Source organism: Podarcis pityusensis (assembly GCF_964106645.2).
Source record: "Podarcis pityusensis genome assembly, chromosome: 15".
NCBI lineage: Eukaryota > Metazoa > Chordata > Lepidosauria > Squamata > Lacertidae > Podarcis > Podarcis pityusensis.
Genome location: NC_138040.1, coordinates 16,232,381 through 16,254,443, shown reverse-complemented (window position 1 = coordinate 16,254,443; position 22,063 = coordinate 16,232,381). Strand labels below are relative to the sequence as shown.

Genomic DNA, 22,063 nt, shown 5'->3' with positions numbered 1-22,063 from the left:
TAGTTGTTTTTCAGGGATTCACTGGTGACTTATGATTTACATCTTCAGGGTGAAGCCTCTGTCTAGAGTCTTTGGGGGGTTCCAGAGGTAAGCCTAGCAGAGTCCCTTCTGGATTTCCACTGCTGTTTGAGAGTAAATATTGATCAGGCTCACTCTGAAAACAGCTTTGTCAAACACCTGTGCTCTGCAGAGTGCTGTTGGGTTAGCTGCCCTGGGAGAGGTGGTTGTTGTGGCATCACCCTAGATAAGTGCTTCACAAACATTTTGAAGTGGAACCTACCTGCAAACTTACTGAACCTTTCAGGACCCACTTGTAAACCATCAGTGCCTTTCATCAATGCCTTTCAAGCCTTCTACAAACCTTTCTTATAAAAGGGTCTCAACAGTAATGGTGTGCTAGTGGTCAAAGCCCCTGGAACAAAAGCCCCTCATTATGCAACCCACCCAGGAAGATGTTGGGACTTTCACATTAAGAAGCACTGCCCTGGACTCCCAGCACAACTGATGGGAAGATAGTATGTTAACCTACTTCTACACAGATGCATCCTAATTCACAGTAATCCGTTCCTCATACCAGTTGTGTTGGCTTGTTATCCTGCCAGAGAGGTTGTGTTCGGAGACTCCTATCAGCAGTTGTGCAATTAAACTGCTGTCCAGCTGAATACAGACCACTGTCGATGTACAGAAGCCTGCCAGGGATTACTAACCTGCCTGAGATGAACAATGCGGGGGGGGGGGTTAGCACCAGTTGTTGCCGCTGATAACAAAATGTCCCTTCACTGGCCTTTCACAGCAGTTTGGGGGGTTTTCAACCTCTGGATTCATGTGCTTGTGGCATGCTCAGACTTGTGTGGTTTTAAGCAGCTGTTCTTTCAGAATGGTGTTAGTCTTCTGCAACAGTAGCCCTGTAGTGCAGAGCACTTCTGTTCAGAGTTCCAGAGAATCCATACTCCTCACTCAAACTTGGTTTCCCCCTTTTTTTTCACCTCCTAGTGGTCAGCCAGCCATCCGTCTCCACTGAGCATGTCTAGCCCTCATTGAGCACCTTTTGTTTTTCCTCACCCTACCTTGGTCTCCGTTTTGGATGGGGGTGAACAACACTCTTGCGCCCAGTCCTGTCTACATTGAAATATTTCATTTCTCTGTTGTTTTCTGTGTGCAGCTCACTTCCCTGGGTACATGTTATAGTAGTTTTTTTAGTATGATTCAGAAAAGGACCTGTTCAGACAATGTGATAGTTGTTTCTGCAATTTTTAGATGTCTGTGCCTCTTCCTCTCTTTCCAGCAACGCCCTTCCATTCCCCCTCCCACCTGGCTGTCAGTTTTCTTTCCCACTCAGCCAGTCAACATTCCATGCTGTTTAATTCTTATTGGACTGTACCTGAGGTTTTCCTTCTTAGAGTTTTTATCCCTACAAGGGTTTTTGAGTAACTGCCAATCTTCAGTTTGCCAATCCTTCCCTTTTGTGTGTTCTGGGGTGCCATTTTTGTCTACAGCACAACATAGACTTGAATCAGAAATTGAAGATCCATTTTTGATGGTGCTAATGCTGATCAAGTTTGCAAACAATTCTCTGTCTGCTGGTCGCCACTCATTTAGTGATCTCTCAAGGATGGAAGAATGCATCTTGTTACTCTTTGGACCTGTGGTTTTTAAAAGTCATGTTTATTGCCATCTCTGAAAAACTGGCTCATAAGTTACGTTCTGCCAGGGGCAATGTAGACCCCTCTAACTTTGCTTCTGTTTGGGAGCTGTTTGTGATTTATATGATCAAACAATCTCATGGCTGGCACAATCCTGCTAAATATGATTTTATTTGGCAACATGTATGAATTCTTGACATATTTTGCATTAATATGATCCTTGTTTCCAACCAAGGAATATATTTTGTGCTATTCAGGCTTTTTAAGTTTTATTTCTTATTAGCTTGTATTTTTACTCTTGCCTTTATGATGGTTTATGTTATGTATTTTAGGTTGGTGTCTTGTTTGTCATACTGTATTTGAAAATCTCATTAAAAATTTATGTAAAAGAAACAAAATAGAGCTAATGATGTACTTGGAGAGGATCCATATTGGGTAAATATGCCAGTACTGAGAAGCAAAGGGCGTGACTGCATGTTTCTTCCATAAGCTGCTGTCCGATGACTTCCTGTTTTTGTTATTCGTAAGCAGAACTGTGCCCCTTCTGTACATTTTGGACTAGGTAGTTTTAAATCTAAGAAAAAGGTTGGATGACAGGAAGGGGGTGCTACAGCCACTGGTAAGAGGAGGGAGGTTGCTCTTGGCAATTCAGTGCTTGGATGCTGTCAAATGGGCAGCCGCAGAGGTTGCAAGAACAAAGTTTCCTTTATAAGCTGATCTCTGCCTCTTGCTTCCTCAGATGACCTAGTGCTCCTTCAGAACATCTCCTCCTCGCCAGCTGAGAGGAGGTCTGCTTTTTCCTTACTCAAGGTGTGTCTTGAGAAAAAAATGCAACACAGAGGCGTCTGTAGAGAAAAGTTGGGCAGCCTCCAGCTTTGCTTCCTTCATTTGTGCAAAGATTTATGACAGATAAAACATGTCAAGTGTAGTCTTTCTGAAAAATGGTAAAGGAAAAGCTTCAGCTGTGAAGTTTGTTGTTTTTTTTTAAATGATATTTATTAAAGTTTCAGAAAAGGTTACAAAAATAAGAAAAAGAAAAAAAAGAAAAGAAAAAATACAAATTACAGAAAAATAAAAACATTTAAAAACAAATCAATCTTTCCATGTCTTGCCTTTCGTTTACTTGTTTCCCTGACCTCCTCACACCTCCCTTTTTTGTATTCCAGTTCAGTTAGTTAATTTAGCAAATCCTTTCCCTCTTTGTTTTTATCTTAATCCTTTAACTTAATATATTATAACTTTAAATTCTCACCTGTTAACAATCCATTTTTACATACTCCTTTGTAACATTGCTGCTAAAACCACTTAACTTCATTCCGACATCATTCTAACATTCATTAATTTTGCAGTATTTCTGTAAATAGTCTTTAAATTTCTTCCAATCTTCTTCCACCGACTCTTCTCCCTGGTCTCGGATTCTGCCAGTCATTTCCGCCAGTTCCATGTAGTCCATCACCTTCATCTGCCATTCTTCCAGAGTGGGTAGATCTTGTGTCTTCCAGTACTTTGCAATAAGTATTCTTGCTGCTGTTGTAGCATACATAAAGAAAGTTCTATCCTTCTTTGGCACCAATTGGCCAACCATGCCCAGGAGAAAGGCCTCTGGTTTCTTCAGAAAGGTATATTTAAATACCCTTTTCATTTCATTATAGATCATCTCCCAGAAAGCCTTAATCCTTGGGCACGTCCACCAAAGGTGAAAGAATGTACCTTCAGTTTCTTTACATTTCCAACATTTATTATCGGGCAAATGATAGATTTTTGCAAGCTTGACTGGTGTCATGTACCACCTGTATATCATTTTCATAATATTCTCTCTTAAGGCATTACATGCCGTAAACTTCATACCTGTGGTTCAGCTGTGAAGTTTGGAGTATGCAAAACTTATGCTCTGCACACTCAAACAGAGAGAGGCGAGGAAGTTTTCTGTTGTGCTGTGCACACATGCAATATCCTATTTGAAGCTTCCTTGAGCTTTGGCTGTGTGAATCTGCTTGGCAAAAGCCCACCCTTCTTTATTGTCCATCTCTTCATTGGTCTTTCCCAAGGGGAGCAGTCAGGAGTGAAATGAGCTGGCCTTCTGAAAGAGGCTCACTAATGATGGGGAAGGTCAAAGCCCTTGCCATGTGGCAGCTTCCCAAGAAACCTGCACAGGATCATGGAAGGGCAGGGGGCCTACAGCATGCTTGGGTGTGCATCCAAGCAGTGACTACTTTTTTTGCTACTGTATCAGAATTTTTATGTTCTGTATAAATATCTCAAAACTTTTAAACTTGCCAAATACAGTTAAGTTCAATGTCAGTTTAACTGAAGTGTTTGATTGGAAATTGGAAATGTCACATTTAGTTCTAGATCCAGTGTGGTGCAGTGGTCAAAGACCAGGGTTGAAGTCACCGCTGGGCCATGAAGCTGACTGGGTGACCTTGGGCCAGTCACTGTCTTCTTTTGGCCTAACCTACCTCACAGAGTTGTTGTGGACTTTAATTGAGGAGGGGGAGGACCAGCTTGAGCTCCTTGGACAAAAGGGCAGGACATAAACACAATAAATAATGATTCATAACAATAAATTGAATATAGCACACTTACAGTGCAATGTAATGCATGTTTACTCAGAAATGCATTTCCTTAGTACAGTGGTACCTTGGGTTACATACGCTTCAGGTTACATACGCTTCAGGTTACAGACTCCGCTAACCCAGAAATAGTACCTTGGGTTAAGAACTTTGCTTTAGGATGAAAACAGAAATCGTGCTCTGGCAGCGCAGCGGCAGCGGAAGGCCCCATTAGCTAAAGTGGTGCTTCAGGTTCAGAACAGTTTCAGGTTAAGAACAGACCCCCGGAACGAATTAAGTACTTAACCCGAGGTACCACTGTAAATGTCTTTAGCAATGGTGTCATTCCATGTCAAGTGATTCAGGGACTTTTATCTTACCATTTTATATTGCTTTCCGTTTCAGTTTCCTAAAAGTAGTATAATAGAAGGTCTCATATCTTAGTTTTAAATTTTTTATCTCCCATTTTTGAGTTATGAGGGTTTTAAAAAAAATTTTAAAATGTCAATTTTGGTCTTGCCAGACTACACAAAGACCTAAACACAGCCCAGAATTGAGATATTCCAAAACTAAAAATACCAATCTCTTCATAACTTCATGAGCTTTAATATGATATGGCACATGATGGACTTTTAGATTAAAACTTTTAGATTAGATTTGTTCTGATCATTTAACAAGTGTACAAAATTTTAAGACAATTGGATGACATGTAGTAAAACAAATCATCAAAAATTGTACCACTTGATATGGAATGACCCATTGCAGCCTTAAATTGTTACATGCAAAAATATTCAAAGCTTTACTTTAAAATTATTTTTATTGCAATTCTTGTGCTGTATATGATTCTACCATTCATTGTCAGCCTTCTTCAAACTGGTGCCCTCCAGATGTTTCAGATTACAACTCCCATCAGCCTCAGCCAGCTCTGCTTTGGGTGGGAATGGGTTTAGGAAATTACTAGTTCAAATCGCATTCATTCCACCCTTGCTTCAGTTTCCTGTGAATTTGTTTTCGTTGTTTCTCAGAGATGTTATATGTTGCTAACCCTGGGTAATGGTCAGTGAGGCCCTGCCTCAAGATCTACGCATGCACAGTGTTGTTAGGAGGTTTTTATGCTGCATATGTTGTGACATATTTTAATGAAATATTGTATCCCACTGTGAGAACCTTCAGGTTGAAGGTGGGTTATAAATAGCACTATAAATAGCCCAGTAAGCTGTGACATGCACCTTCTTCAGGAAAGTCGAGAAATATTCCTGATTCCAGAACTGGAACTCCTTGGCCTCCCTTCCTGTGAAGAATTGCTTCTGCCTAGCTGCATTGCCCAGCTGAAATCTGCATGAATCAGCTAACAGAGGAAGCACTATCCTGAGGCCATGTTGCTTATTTCTTAGAAATGCAGTCCCTGTTTGTTCTCAATAAGCACATCGTCCTCCAAAGAGCACTCAGTATATTGCCATGGCTTCCTAGTGATGTGTGTACTCTCCTTGGCCTGGGTGCCCCAGTCCAGCCTGTTGCCTCTAGCAGTATCCTGTGCTTCCGGAGACAGCTAAGCTCCCCTTAAGTTTCAGGGATTTCATGAATATTAATAAAGACATTTGCTCTAATCCTATTAGGGAAGGAAGAGGAATGGCAACAAATTGATCTCAGAGGGACAGAATGGTGAATTCATGCTAAGCTCTTGTCCCAGATGGGGAGGGATGCCAAATTAATATGCCATCCTGTAATGATGCATTGTGAAATGTAAAGGCTCATCATGTCAGCTCCCATAGGCACACCCCCAAAGACAGTAAAAAATGCAGTCAGCTATGTTGATCTGTTATTTATTTTATATTACACACCAACAGCATTACACAGCATAATACACAATGTGCTTGGATCAACTGACAGTGATCAAATAGTAAACTGGCAAAGTAGTAGTTAGCATGTTGGGTGTTGGCTGGGAAGCACCGGATTCACAGCCCTGATTAGCTAGCTTTGGACCAGGCTCTGAGTCCACACATGTTCCAGGCCAAACCCTGGCAAGGTCCCTAAACAGCCTCCCTTCCACCAATACAGCAGCCTCTTGTGCATTCACGCAAGTCCTCTAACCACCCTGCGGTAGCTGGAAGGGCACATACTTCCACCCACCCACTTCCCTTTTCTGATAGCGGGCCTCAAATCTGTTTCAGATGCCTCTAGCCCACATCTCCCATATTGTGTATCAACTAGGAATGTGCTTGCAGGTTGGCTGGAAAAACATATCCAAACATCTCAGGCCTTCTTTCCTCATAGCTAAGTAACCACATTTGTACTCTGAAGCCATTTTTGAGGCTAGCTTGAGTTCTAGAATCTCGTTTTGTTGCAGAAAGCATTGGACCAGTGCCTGGCGCCAAAGAAAGTGTGTTGCAAGGAGCACTAACTAGACCAGCCATCTCCTGCTAGTGGAATGGAAGGTTTCAGAATAAATCTTCCTGGCTGCCCTACTTAACACAAATCACTGGCTCACACCATGACCCCACCCCCACCTCCCCATGTCTCTTGCTTGACTCTCTGTATCAACCAATCCAGAGGGGGAAACTGGTGCTCTGCTTATAAATCTGAAGCAGTGAAATGGTGTGGAGGAAGAGGAGTACCAGCATCTGCCTACGATTTCTTTGCTTTCTGTTGCCTCTTCACTTAATATTTTCCAAAGAAATTGTCCAAGCGAGCATCTGGATTAGGCATTGCCGTCTTTGCAATGATCCTGTGCAAAGCTTGCCTCGTGGCTGCTTGACAAGAACAGGCTGGGCAAACGGAGACTAAAAATAGTCAGATCAATAATTACAGCATGAGACCTCTGCCTCCATTTCTCCTTCCTTGGGGAAAAAAAAGAGGCAATATGTATATTTCACAGAGCAAGTGAGGCAGATTCCTGTAATGCTCTCCTAACCTAAGGCTGGGCTCATTGCCCACACTCCCTGGCACAGAGAGAAGGGCGCCCAGTGCTCTTCATCCTGGGTTGAACAAATTAATTCTAGGCCCCAGTGATTTACCCCTTTCAGGTATTTTCAGCAGTACATATCGCAATCTGCCTCCAAACCCAAGATTCCACTGTTGTGCACATCTGTAAAGCAAGTGAAACTCTCTGCTAGGCCCCATTATTGCCATAGAGGGTTTTTTTTGGGGGGGGGGAAGGCTTGTAGGCTTTGTAGTCCAACCCGCTGCATGATGCAGGAAGCTGCCTAGCCTCTACTTCCATGTGAACACTCTTAAAGTACCGGTATTTGAAGAGTGCTATCATATTCTGCCCCCGCCCCCGTCTTCTCCAGGATAAACATTACCAGTCCCTTAATTGCAGACAGCATCATCCTTCAACTTATTGTTTATGTGGACAGCACCATCAGTGTCTAAAAGTGGTTATTGTGAAAATGGGATGTGGGGGAAAGAGCTATACATGCTCTGGTCACATCCAGACTACTGCAATGTGCTTAGAATGGGACTACCAGCTTGTCTGCATCTCTATTGGAATTGTTTTCATATAAATTGTTTTATCACTTGTGGGTTTGCCATGCTGAGCTCTTTTGGAATGAAGGGCAGGATATAAATATTAGTAATAGTAATAAATAACATCATCAACATCAAGTGGTACAGAATGCAGCAGACTAGTTGCTTGTGGGGGCCAGACAATTGGAGCATATAACATGAACTGTGTATTGGCAGTGCAGGTTGACCATTTGCTTCAAAGCTCAGTTTAATGTTCTAGATATTTTAATCTCCTCAATGCTGCTCAATCAGGTTATTTTCAGGGTCACCTACATCTGTATCAAACCTGCCTTAAGATCAGCCTCGAAGGTCCTGCTGGTGGGCTTGCCATCAGGAACTGTTGGATCGATGGGTGTTAGATGGTGGATCCTTGCTTTTGTCACCCTTTCCCTCAGTAGGTGCATGTGACCTGACACTGATGACTTTTAAATGGGCCCAGAATACCATTTTGTCCTAAGCTGGTTTTACTTGATTCCTTGGCAGTTTTGCATTTAACAGCTGCTTTTCAAAAACTATTTAATGGTTTTCTGCTTGTTTTCCTATTTTTTATACTGATACTGCTTTACTACTGCTTTTAAAAACATCTCTAGATGTCTGATATATTGTGGTTTTATGGTTTACAATTAGGCTATGAATTAATTTTTATGTTTTTAATGTGTTGTGAGCTGCCTTGGGAAGGTTAATCCCCCCCAAAAAGGTGACCTTTAAGTATCAGAATGAATTGAGAGACTGCATATTGTGAGCTGAGATGCAGAAGCCAAGGATTAGATGAGCAGGCTCATTGAAATGAATGAACCCAACTTAGTAATGTCCATTATTTTTTATGAGTCTATTCTGAGTAGGACTAGCATGGGATGCAGCCCCAAGTGCTAAATGAGCAAAGCCGATGAGTGGAGGCTTCTCTGCTTTCTCCAACTCACCCACTAGTTATTTGTGTGCTTGGCATGAGTTCCTCCTAGGAAGCCTTGACCGTGATGTGTAGGGTGCTGTCCTTTTTCTTCACCAAAGAGTTGGTATCCCATCTGTCCTGAGAATGATGCAGTGAACTTCAATTGCTGGAGAGAACAGATGTGCTGAAGGAGGAGCAGCTGCTTGGGGAAGGGCTGTGAGGGGAAAGGAAGGACTGGCAGCTCTTCACTGAGTTGTTGTTATGCAGCTGCTGCTTCTCTTTGTCATCTGAGCCAGGATAGAATTGCTTGAGGGCAGAGGGCACTTCCTTGCCTCCACAGTTGATCCAAACCTTGCTCACCCACCTACACTCCCAAGGCTGTATGATGGCAGGAGAAAGCTGTGAGGCAGCCGCAGAAAGTTAGTGTGGTCATGGGGCTTAAAGTAGTTGCCCCTTCTCTGTTCAAGCATGAAAGTGTGAGCCTGCAGGGACCTCTTCTCTCTGTTCCTCTTGTGACCCTTTCACCACTGCTCTGATTGACTACTTCCTCTCCCTACGTTCATCTTTTTCATGACTTTTTCCATTTCCCTAGCTCAGAAAAACCTGGATCTTGGTGTTTGGTCCTCCCCCTCTTGGTCCTCAGATCTCTGCATGTGGTTCTGCATCTGTTGCCTCAGAGCTGCCAGAGGGTGTCCAGCCAGAACATTTTCCCTTTTGAAATATGGTAGAGCCCTCCTTTGTTGCCACCTAAAAACAGAGGCATCGGGAGAAAAAAGCAGTTTGACACAGAAGAGGCTTTCCCTAGTATTTTGGGAAAGTGCCTGTGTCTTCACAAATAAGTGTACTGCTCAATATTATTTGTTTGTTCCTTCTTAGTGAGACTGAGTCCACCAGACATGGATGCTGTCCCAGGTAATAGTACAAGGTGTTAATGCAGCATACTATCAACAGACTAGTAAACTAATCAGCCCCTGTTCCAACCCATCCACCCCCCACTCCATTCAAAGACTGCTGGATACTCCATTGCCTGTAGTAGCCACTCCAGCCCAAATCTATCAGCAGGTGTTGGATAACACTTTAATGGTTGCTTATATCTCCAATGGGAATGCTAAAGAGTAGCCTTTATCCACCACTACAGCTTTGATGCTCATCTAAGGGTGGATTTTTCCTTTGAAAGGGCAGTGCTGAGCTCCATGTGTGTGACCTCAAAGGAAAAGAACTGGTTTCTTTCATGTAACTGTAATTATTTGCATGGTCATCTCTGTAATCTCACAATCCACCCTCCATCCCTGCTGTGCTTGCTACCTTAGCCTGCTCTTGGTCAAAGCTTCGTATTTACACGCCTACCGGGTAATCATAGGTGACAAGTAATTCCATGTAGGCAAGTGAGTGAGCTGGCGGAAGGCAGCAGAGCATTCAGTCCTCCTTCTGTCCCCAGTACAGAAACCTAAGTGGCTTTGCCAGAAAAAGTGAAGGCCCTTCCTTTGCACCCAGAATAAGAATGCAGTGGTACCTCGCAAGACGAATGCCTCGCAAGACGGAAAACTTGCAAAACGAAAGGGTTTTTGGTTTTTTGAGTTGCTTCGCAAGACGATTTTCCCTATGGGCTTGCTTCGCAAGACGGAAACGTCTTGCAAGTTTGTTTCCTTTTTCTTAAAACCGTTAATACAGTTGCAACTTGACTTCGAGGAGCAACTCATAGCATGCGGTGTGGTAGCCTTTTTTGAGGTTTTTGAAGACTTTGGTGATTTTTGAAGCTTTTCCAAAACTTTTCCGACACCGTGCTTCACAAGACGAAAAAAACCGCAAGACGAAAAAGCTCGCGGAACGAATTAATTTCGTCTTGCGAGGCACCACTGTGCAGTAGGATGCTAGGAGAGGAACGGAGTCCCCTATCCCTCCTCTGCCAGTGCTCCAGCAGGCTAGTAGGCATTTTTGCAGGCTAGTAACTTTTGTGGGCTTGTTGACAAGGGTACTTTTTACATAGCTGCTTCATGTGGTTTCAGAGGCAGCAGCCATGCCCTCTTGAGAATAAACATGGAGGGTGAGGGAGAGTGGCCCACCAAAATGCGGGCCCAGCTCCAGAAGGTTCCAAAACAATACCCATGCAGTAGACGCAGGAGCTATATGTATGGGTGCAAAGACAACCACAATTCATGCACCTCAATGACAGGTGAGCCACCTGTTTTTCCTCATAGAAGCTGGCATGTGATCTCCAGGCAGCTGCTAGAAGCAACCCTGCCTAGCCAGCAGTCAAATGGTATCCTGTGTCTTCAAACAATTCTCCTGAGGCAAATGCCTTGAAATCTAGAAACGTTACACAGCCCATCTACAAGGCTGGCCCCTGGGAATGAGAAATGTTTCCCCCACCTCCCAAGCCTAGTGGCAAGGTGCAGGGGTGCTTCACCACTGTGGCTGTTAATGAGGATGTTTTCCATCACTGTTGGGTATGGGAGCCAGGTTGTGCAGCTCCATAGGCTGCTTGAGCAAAATTGGGGAGGGGCCTCTGTCTTCTAAAACAAGCCTCCTACATAACGTCTTGCCCAAGGCTGCACTGAAACGGGATTTATTTATTTTTTGCACCGCCTGCTTAGGGAGAAGCTGGCTGTTGGCCCACTTGGGATTTCACAGCAAAGGAAACTGCATTTCCACCCAAACCCTCATTTAGCCCAGCTTGGCGTGGGAGCTTTTGCTCTTGTTCTGTGCTACTTGGACAATTTGTTCCTGTTAGCTGGAAGCCACAATAAGCAGTAGCAGCACTGCTTTTTCTTAAGATGCTTGAGGCAGCGGGTGTTGCTAAGCATCCCCCAGTACTTCAGTTGCAATAATGAAGCAGAAGCTGTCTGACACCTCTTTTTATATGGGGAAAAAACACCCCACACAATTCAGCTGGTTGATTCTAAAGCTGCTGGAGCTGCCTTTTGCTCTGCTCTCAGCTTGAGGAATTGTAGTTTACATCCCTCCTGAGGCAAACTTCCACTTTTCTCGCCTAACCTATGATGCATGTTTCTGAATGTGAACTGCAAGTAGATTAGGGGGCCCAGGTACACATTTGGAAATGTAAGAAGTTACACAGTTCCTATTTGACAGAAGGAAAAACTAGCAATGCTCAGAAACCATCCCCCCAAAAAGAAATGTAAAACATGAGAATGGGCCTTTTAAATAGTGCCCCATCTGTGGAATGCTCTTCCCAGGGAAATATGCCTGGTGCCACCCTCAGGTTTGAGACAGAGGCTAGGTCACTTTTTTAAACTCAGGCCTTTGGTAGCTAAGCTGGGTCTCTGCAGGGGTGCTAACCCCAACCATCCCCCTTATTGGCTTTCATTAATTGGATATAGCCAGGTATTGATGGCTGTCACCTTGCTTGGCTTCCTGGTTCCGCCTCTGTTCTTAGAAGGCAGTGTCCCATCAGTTTTTATAACTGACTGAAGTGTGTGCTGTGTTGCCTCCAAGAACCTAAAAGGCAAATCATGATCTTAAATTCCTTTTTAAAACTTCAATCTGTCATCTTTAAGTGGCTTTGTTCTTGACTGCATGTATGAAATTCCAAAGGTTTGCAGCCTGTTGGGTGGGGGAAAAAACTCCTGTAGATTTCATTACCACAGTACATTGTGATAGCTTTCAAAGAACAGTAAGAAACATTAATCGACATTATGACTATATTGTTGGCCATAATAGCTCAGAGCAAAGCCTCTTTATTTAGAATCGGGATAGCTTCAATTATGGGGTATTGGAAACCAAAGGGGTTCTTGCCCATCTTGCCCTGCCTCTGTGAGCTTTCCTGTAGCTCCTGGTGGGCCACAGTTGGATGCAGAGGGCTGGAGTCAACCAATTCTTTGACTGACACTGTGTGGCAAATTATCATGTTTTTAACAATCACACGCCACTCAAAAACGAGTTAGGCGAAAATATCAATTAAAGTCCAAGTATTTAAGTGTATGGACTGCACTGATTCTGCTATCCTGCTATGCAAAAAGGAGCTAATATCCTTCTTAGGCTTTGTGTCCTTTCCTGTCACTTCCAGGTCTCTCAGAGGGGAAATGACTTAGCACTTGGGGTGGGAAACACAAAGAGAACCGGAAATCAGCAATGTGCAGTTTTGCAGGACTGCATTTTGCAATCAGATGGGCAGTGTGTGTGCTAATGGCTGGGAGAGTGTGGTGGGCAAGTGACTGCAGTATTGAGCTTGTCATTACAGTGCTCATGTAGGCTTCTGTGGGATAGAAAGAGCAGACCTTGTAGTACCAAGTCCCTGGGAGTCTCCTTACAGTGCAGACTGTGTAGAGCCACCAACCTAGATGGCTGTGAATGAGGATTAGACAAATTCATGGAGGAAATGGCTATTGATGGCTAACTAGCTACAGTAGCTATGTTCTGCCATTGTGGAAGCAATAATGCTTTTGAACACCCATTGCTGGAAACCATAGGAGGGTTCTTGTTGTGCTCAGGTCCTGCTTGTGGGTTTCCCCAACTGGGCATCTGGTTGGCCAGTGTGAGAAGAGGATGCTGGGCCACAAGGGCCACTGGCCTGGTCCAGCAGGACTCTTCCTATTTTCATACAGTCACTGTGCCAAGGCTTGCTTCTTCCACACAGGTGACTTTTGCCCTCAATTCTTCTTTTGACCCCACCTCAGCTTGTCTGCACTTCAGATCTCATCCTGCAACTTGGTGTGTGTTTTAAGACCAGTTTCCAAGTTGGCTTACAATTAAATCCACATAAAGATGTAATATGATAAAGGCTAATACTGGTGGGCTGTTGTGGGACAAGCCCCACGAGTTCCTTTGTTTCTATTCAGTGGTGATATGGTCCAGGCTTTTCAGAGGAAGGGGCCAGAAGGCTCTTGTTGTCCCCTTCCACAAAATTTTAAAGGAGAGGCAGGGAGGAAAAGGCCAAAGGTCAAGTTTATGGAAGCTTTTGCTTTTGAATGCAGGTTGTGAGGGAAAGGAGCATGTGAAGAGTGCCAGAGTTCACGGAAACAAAACCAGCCCTGCTTTCTTTATCAAAAATTTTCTATCCCATCTTTCTACATCATTCTTTCAGAGGCTACTGTGACAATGTGGTCTTATTGTTATAGGGAGTGTTGTGCTGGGCCATCTTTTGTTCTTTGTGGTGGCTTCAGTGCAGATATGGTTTCAGTTGAGCTGCTAGCACCGCAAAGGATGAACACCTTTGTCTTCTTTTCCATCCAACACTTGTGAGGAGCAATAGGAGGTGCTGCTAGGGGAACATTAATCTGAGAGGGGTTAATGAGAGAAGGGTGCCTGCTTTGTCCACAGAGGGGCCCAGGCTCAATCCTCAGCAAAGGTCCCTGCTGAAAACCTTGGTTAGAGCTGTTGCCAGCCAGTAGTGAGCTATATGGACCCAGGGGCCTGGCAGCCCGCACCTGGAATACCATGTCCAATTCTGGATGCCACAGTTTAAGAAGGATGTTGACAATCTGGAGCATGTACAGTGGAGAGCAACCAAGATGATCAAGGGTCTGGAAACCAAGCTTTAGGAGGAATGGCTGAAGGAGCTGGGTATGTTTAGCCTGAAGAAGAAGAGACTGAGAGGAGATATGATAGCCATATCTCAAGGGCTGTCACATGGACAGTGGAACAGCCTCCCATGAGAGGTGATGGCCTCTCCTTCACTGGATGTTTTTAATCAGAGGTTGGATGGCCATCTGCCATGGATACTTTAGCTGAGATTCCTGCATTGCAAGGGGTTGGACTAGATGACCCTCAGGGTCCCTTCCAACTCTACAATTGTATGATTCTATTTCCCCAGATGAAATAATAATAATAATTATTATTATTATTATTATTATTATTATTATTTATATCCCACCCATCTGGCTGGTCCCCAGCCACTCTGGGCGGCTCCCAGCAGAACACTAAAAACAGAATAAAACTTCAAACATTAAAAACTTCCCTAAACAAGGCTGCCTATAAGAACTGAGTAAGCAATTGATGGGCAGCCTAAAGATTCTCTAAGCCAACGATGACATTCAGAGAGTGGAGGTGATGGAGTTGGGGGATGAGAGACGGTGGTGGATAGAGGACTGGTGCGGATGTGGGGTGCGAATGTGGGGTGGGGGCTGGTCCTCCCATCATCCCAATCCTCCTAACCTCAGGCTATCCTTTCCAGGCAGTCCGGGGGGGGGGGACTGCTGCTTGGGAGTTTCGCTCCTCTCCTCGCCATCTCTATGCAAAGTGGCGATCCTCCGGGGGGCGGTGAAGCTGCCTGGCCGGCGCTCTGGTGACCCCTCCAGGCAACAGGAGGGTCTCTACCCGCGTGGGCGCTGCCGCGCAAACTCCTCCTTCCCGCCGCCTTGGCTGGGTCTGTGCCGGGCCTGGCCCGGCGGGCGGCCGCTGCTTTTGCACGGTGTCTTCCTTTGTGCCGCCTGAGCCGGGGGGGGGGGGGGAGAAGCCCTGCCTGCCTGCTTCCCTCCTGCTGCCCTTCCGGGGAGGGGAGGGGAGAGCTGGGCGGGCGCGAGCGAGCGCCGGCGGCGGCGGCCTTTTGTCATTCCGAGCACACACGCAGACGCATCCGCGCTCGCTCGCTTGCTCGCTCACTCCGGCGCTGCGCCTGGGCGCGGCGGGCGGCGCAATCCCACCGCCGGGGAGGGGCGGCCGTGGGGTCGCCGCCATCGCCGCCGCCCCCTGGTCTGGTCCTCTCTCTTGGAAGGAGCGCCGCCCTGGGCATGGGCATCTCACCGTAGCTGGAGCAGGGAGGAGAGGAGGGCGGGAGAGACCCGCCCCGTCGCCGCCACCGGCGGCGGCCCCAGCAGCAGTAGCAGCAGCCTCCGACCATGGAGGTGGGCAAGATGGTAAGGGCAGGGCACCACGAACCCAGGCGGACGGGAGCCGCGGAGGGCAGATGGCGCCCGGCTTTGTGAGAGGGGCGGCGCCCGGGATGCTCCCCGGCAGGAGGCAGGCGGGATGGGGGCGCGGATACTCTCTCTCTCCGGGGTTGCCGGGCTTGTCACCAGCCCCGGGTGGGGTTTCAAGAAGGGAGAGGAGCGGCTGGCCGGGCGGTAATCCAGCGCATTGTGTGCCCAGCCGCCGCTTGCAGGAGAACCCTCGGGGCGCTCGGCTCCAGAGACTTGGCACTGGAGGAGGTCCAGCGCCGGAGGACGGGGTGGTCCTCCCCCACCCCAAGCCTTGGACACCGGCTTGCTCGAGGTGGGGCTCGCCTTCTCTCCCTCCTCCCATTTCCTCGAGAGGAGAGTTGGAGGGAGGCGCTTGTTGCTGCCTCCGTTGTCCCCGGTTGCCTCCATCTATCGAGCCTTGCAGGGCTCGGGAGCCTCCACCCGCTTTCCCCATCTCGGGAGTCTCCTTGCGGCGTCTACCCAGCCTGGGTTAGGACATACCTAGCGGGGAAGCGCGCAGAGCCAGGCTCTGCTTTGTTGCGGTAGGGAGAGAGCCGCCGCCACCTGTCTCCGACTGAGCGAAACACTCGCAGCCGGCATTGTGGGCGCGTCCAGGACCACCATCCCTCCCTTCCTCCTTTTCCGGGTGGATCTGGGCCGAAGGGAGCAGGGCGCGACCTCGAAAAGGGTCAAGTTGGTTCTGTGCAACAGAGAGTTCCCCAGGGCTGCCTTTCGGAAGCCGCAGGAAAGGCTTTGAAGGACTCCCGCCGGAGACTCCGTTGCCTTGGGGCGGGGAGGGGGAGGCGTGTTGGTGTTTGCCTCCTGCAGTCACAGCAGTTGAACCCTACAGAGCCGGGAAAAGGAGCTGTTTTCAAGCAGCAAAAAGGGGCAGGCTTTGGTGGGGGGAGTTAGCCCACCTCGTGGGGGGGGGGCTGCGAGCTACTGATTGGCTGCCAGTGACATCATGCTACCTAGACAATTCCCCCTCCATCCCTAATTCGTGCTTTAAGAGTAGCGGGTTTCTGGAGCATGGTGATAATGCCTTGAGGGGAGCCAAACTAAGGGGTACTTGCTGGACCAGCAACCACAGGTAGGCTCCGTCAGGAAAATGGCAGGTGGTTGAAGAGGAGGCAAGAGCTAAGAACGAGCCCAACACTTAAATGATCTGATATAAGGAATGCAGCTCAAAGTAATAGTCATGATTCCACCAGTGTGCTTAACCCCAGCTGCTTAAACAAAAAGATTGCAAGGTATAAGACGGTTGCGCAAGGGGGGAAGGGAGTAATACATTCAAGAGGAGGCATTGCATTTTTCATTCCTTCCTGTCTGAATTTGACACACTGAAGGGCATGGGGGCTGCTGTAGTTCAGTGGCAGAACAACTGTGTTGCATGCTGAAGGTGCCGCCCCTGATGGCATCTCCAGGTAGGGCTGGGAGAGACCCTGGAGAACTGCTCTCAGTCAGTGCAGACAGTCCTGAACTAGACCACTATATCTCTTGGTATAAAGCTTCTTCCTACATTCCTAGAGGCAAGAGGGTGTGTGTGAGCTGTTGACTTGAGAGTGACATGAGGGAGAAAGCACACACACACACACACACACGTATTCAGGGCTTCCTAGCTCCAGTCCAGGACTTCCACTCTGAGAGAGGGGCAACTCATCACAGTCTGAAGGGCTGCTGGGAGCAGCATCTTCTGAGCTGTCAGAGAGGGCAGATGCACCTGGAGTGCAGGGCTAAAGACTTTCATGGCTCAAGCTAGGAGCAGCAAGCTTTGAAGGGTAGAATGAGGTTGATGCTGACCTATTGGCAGGAAAGCCACCCTTGAGATATGCTGCAGCAGCCTCTGAAAGAAGCTGAGGGTGAGCTGCCAGTTTAAAATGATGGGTTACCCCCTCAAATAAGAGAAATCGATCACTCCAAATGTTAACTGATGGTGGAAGGGTAAGTGTATTCAGATTATTAAGGGATGTTTCAGTTACACACACACATCCTCTTGTAAATGACCTACCTCTTCCTTGTTTGGGGCAAGTGAAATCTGCCTCTTGAGGAACCTGGAAGGGGACAGTCAATCTCCTTTCTGCTTCTTTTCTGCCATCAAATAACCCTATTGCTCTTCATTTCAGTGACTGAATTGCCTTCATGGTAAGGGGGAGTGTCCCTGTCTCAAAGTCACTGTGTGCTTAGAGCTTGCTTGAATTCTGTCTGGGGGACTAGAAAGGTGTGGCATTCCCACTCCAAATGGGAATGGGAGAGGTAGTGCTGTTGTTTTGTACAGAGGGGTGGGGGTGGTCTTTGGGTTATCCAAATGAGCCCGTAGAAGTGCTTTAGGTTTACTAGCACTGATCTGAATGCTTCTGAGAATATTGTCTCCCAGTTAGTTTGGTGTGACGGTTCCTGAGATGGAGCAGCGGGTTTGGGCTTACATTTGGATACTGTTGGATGCCATTTTGAATTAGGAGAAGCACAGCCTAGTTCTTCAGGATAGACTCTTGATGCAGCTGTGGGGTGGCGCCAGCAGAGGTTCCCCCCCCCCCCAACTTGGTGCAAAATTTGTAGCACAAAACCTAATTGTGGGAGATAACGAAGCTGATATGCCTGATTGAAAATTGGAATCCTGTGTGTGCATTTGCTTCTTGAAAGGGTACATATGCCAGCCTTTTATAAACACCTTCGCTACTTCTCTGTGCTTCCTCTTGTGGAAAGAGCCATGCCACTCTAGTGCTTAGCAGGCTGTTGCTGCCACTGTCATCCCTCTTTGCACTGGGCCTTGTTACATTTTCCTCACAGGACTCTTTTTGATCTGGCAGATTCTGTCTCTGCTTTGGGGAGGGCCCCTTAGCATAAGAGAATCATTGTGGTGTAGTGGTTAGAATTTCAGAGTTGGACCTGGGGGACCTGGGTTCAAATCCACACTCAGCCACAAAAGCTCACTTGAGCAGGAAACCAGGAAGGAGAACCTGAGCATAAGAGCCTAATTTTACAGATGTGTATCATGTCTGCTCTTACTTGCTTTTTCTCTAAATGAAAAAGTCCCAAATTGTGCAAATCTTTCTTCATAGGGGAGTCTCTCTTGCCACTATGGAAATTCTGGGGCTCCTCACCCTGTTTCCTGGGGCAACACAGCCCTCCTGCCCTGGAGCTGACAAGCCTTGGTTTCCCTTCTCTTTCCAAGCCGCTGTGAGGCTGTCTGGAATGGGGAAGTAATGCAAGCAGTTCTTTGGAAAGGAAGCTTGTGGTGGCTCCTGTAAGCCACCCTACCCCAGTGGCTGCTTGAGCTCCTTGATCACTCTCCCTCCAGAACATTTCCTAGACTCTTCTGCAACATGTTTTACACATGACAGCATAAACCAACAAGCCCCTTGAAGTTCTAACTGCAAAAATAAAGTTAATGGTTGATTTCAAAATGATTCTAGGTTAAAGGGTAGGAGGTTATCCATGCTAGTCTTCCTCAGAGTAGACCCACTGAAGTTGATGAACATGACTAACAGGTTTATTATTTTCAGCAGGCCTACTCTGAATGGGACTTAGTTGAATACAACTCTGACAGGTTTTTTTAAAAATTGGCATTGTATTCCGAATAAAATAGTATGTCACAGACGCTATTAGATCCCACTATGTTAACTTAAATCCTTCACTTGGCTTTTGGGAAGCTCTGGAGAAGAAAACAGAAGATGCAGAGGTGAAATACCAGGCTCTGAGCAAATATTTATTTATCAAATTTATATCCCACCCTTCCCCAAGATGTCCCAGGCACCAAATGAGTGTATCATTTAAAACAAAAACAAAGCAAAATTTTTAAAGCAGTAAAACATTTTTTTAAAAAATTACAGTTAAATACAACTGAAATAAGTTACATTAAAAAAAATCTAAAAGTTATAAACATTTTTCAATCCGTTGATCTTATGGTTGCCTAGAACAGTATTCTTCAGCCACCAAACATCTGGATAAATAGGAATGTTTTCAAATACCTCCTGCAACGTAATAAAGATGGAAACAAGTGCACCTCATTAGGAAGTCCATTCCACTACTAGGGAGCGACTACTGAAAAGGCCCTGTCATGAGTCAGCGCAAAACGGGTGACACCTAGTAGTAACATCACCACCAAAGCCTCACTTTCTGATTGTAGTGGAGGCAGATCCAATGTACCCCAACAGCTTAATAGGGTTCGAAAGAAAGAGAACATACATGTCTGAAATCTGTGTTTCAAGGTTGCACTATGAGTGTAAATTCCAGTGTGTAGGTGAAGCCAATAGAGCTCAGAATTTAGGATGAAATTTAATCCTGTGGACCCATGAACCACTGGGGTGAAGTCTTATCTGGGGAGGGGAAGAGAAACACAAGAATTTATTGGTGGGGGTGGAGAATGGTAAAAACGGGAGGGGGGTCACTACATGTCCTTGGAGTTGTATAACCACAAACAATGGAATTCATGATACAGGCAAAATGCTAAATTGTTTTCATATCCTGTTTTGAGAAGTTGGGGTAGAAAGTAGCTGAGGTGTTGAGCTGTTTCACTGGGTAAATCAGACATCTGAATGCTTACCGAACTAAATGTACTGTATATATATTTTAAGAGGCAAATGGAAGGAGGTGAAACCTCACGTGACTGTGGACTCTGTAGTTGTTGGAGTGTGAAGTGGTTTAGGCTCACTCTAAAGAAATAACAAAATTCCCAGATATTTCAAGCAGCTGTTACTGGGGACCCCAGCGACCCCATTGGCCCTGGAGTGTGAAGAAGGTGCCAGTGCTCAGACCTTGCGTGTGACTGCGTTGGGGGGTGGGCGCTGTGTAAACAGAGAGCACATTATTTGTAAAGCTTCCTTCCGTGGCTATTCTACATATTCCTCAAGTCCTGCTTTGTCACCATTTAAATGGTATGCATTCATTTGAATGCAGCATTAGGGTTTTTCTATAGATCTCTTGAAAAAGAGGATCTCCCCTGGAAATCTTATTCTGGGATAGATGTGCAGTGGATGTGCTGGACCCAGTAATGGGCTGGATGAGAGCCAATAAACTGAAGCTCAATTCAGATAAGACTGAGGCACTGTTAGTGGGTGGTTCCCTAGACTGGGTGGATTGGAGGTTGCCTGCTCTTGATGGGGTTCCACTCCCTCTGAAGGAGCAGGTATGTATCTTGGTGGTATTCAGGATCCTTTGCTGTCACTTGAGGCTCAGGTGGCCTTGGTGGCTTGGAGTGTCGTCCATCAGCTTTGGCTAGCGGCCCAGCTGCACCCCTATCTGGACAGGGATAGCCTAACTACTGTAGTCTGTGCTCTGGTATCCTCTACATTAGATTATTGCAATGCGTTATACTTGGGGCTGCCTCTGAAGGCGTTCGGAAACTTCAGCTGGTGCAGAATTCATTGACCAGGTTGCTCACTGGGGCAAGATGGTTTGAGCATATAACGCCAATCCCAGCCCAACTGTGTTGGCTGCCAATTAGTTTCCAGGCCAAATTCAAGGTGCTGGTTTTGCCCTATAAAGCCTCAGATGGTTCAAGAGACCTCAAGGGCCAGCTCTCCCCATATTAACTGACCTGGACTCCTCCACAAGAGGTCCAGAGAGTGGCAACACAAGAACAGGCCTTTTCTGCAGTGCTCTCCATCTGTGGAATTCTCTCCCCAGGGAGTTTCACCTGGTGCCATTGTTATATCTTTAGGCACCAGGCAAAAACTTTCCTCTACAACCAGGTTGGTCATAAATCACTTTGGGTTGCCCTGGGCAAGATAAAACGATGAACAAATTCAATAAATAAGAAAAATGGTGATGATGATGATGATGATGATGATGACATGTTTCAAATCAGTTTGCTTATTCTGTCTTCCACAGTAACATAGGAAGCTGCCTTATACCAAGTCAGACCATTGGTCCATCTCAGTACAGTGGTACCTCGGGTTAAGTACTTAATTCGTTCCGGAGGTCCGTACTTAACCTGAAACTGTTCTTAACCTGAAGCACCACTTTAGCTAATGGGGCCTCCTCCTGCTGCTGCTGCTGCTGCTGCTGCGCCGCCGGAGCACAATTTCTGTTCTCATCCTGAAGCAAAGTTCTTAACCTGAAGCACTATTTCTGGGTTAGCGGAGTTTGTAACCTGAAGCGTATGTAACCTGAAGCGTATGTAACCCAAGGTACCACTGTATTGTCTACACTGACTGGTAGCAGCTCTCGAGGATTTCATGCAGGAGTCCCTCTTACTCCTACCTGGAGATGCCAGGGATTGAACCTGAGACCTTCTGCTTGCAAGGCAGAGCAGACACTCTGCCACTGAGCTGTGACCCCTTCCCAAAACTCTAGGAAGGCCTGCCTGTAAGGGGGGGGAGCATCTTCAAAGGCTCTTGACTGCTAAAAGCCCTTGGCAGAGCACACTGGTAAACTGATGCTTGGCCAGCTTCCTGTGCCATGTCATAACTCTGGGAGTGATGGAAAGGCACAGGGCAGTCCTCCCTCTTGCAGGGCTTGGAAACTGCCACTTGCTTCTTGGATTCAGGGCAGTTTGTAGTTCCAGTTTCCTATAAGGGCAGTTGCAGGGCAGGCAGGAAAGACCTGGATTTTGTTGAGAAAAAGTAGAGCTAAGGTAGGTCTGCCTCCATTTTCAGTGGGCTTTGTGCCAGAGGCTCACTT

The 22,063-nt window shown here is 46.4% G+C and overlaps 1 protein-coding gene across 3 annotated transcripts in view; it reads left to right on the top strand.

Moving 5' to 3' along the window:
- Window positions 1-22,063, top strand: part of HIP1 (huntingtin interacting protein 1) — a 72,230-nt gene that overhangs the window by 12,921 nt on the left and 37,246 nt on the right. Inside the window, exon 1 of one of the 3 annotated variants that reach the window (XM_080983786.1) lies at window positions 15,152-15,400. The exons of the other annotated variants lie outside the window; for them this stretch is intronic. Coding sequence (XP_080839912.1) covers window positions 15,383-15,400 — 18 coding nt within the window. The 5' untranslated portion in view covers window positions 15,152-15,382. Of the gene's footprint in view, window positions 1-15,151; window positions 15,401-22,063 lie in introns of those variants that run through there. 3 annotated transcript variants of the gene reach the window in all.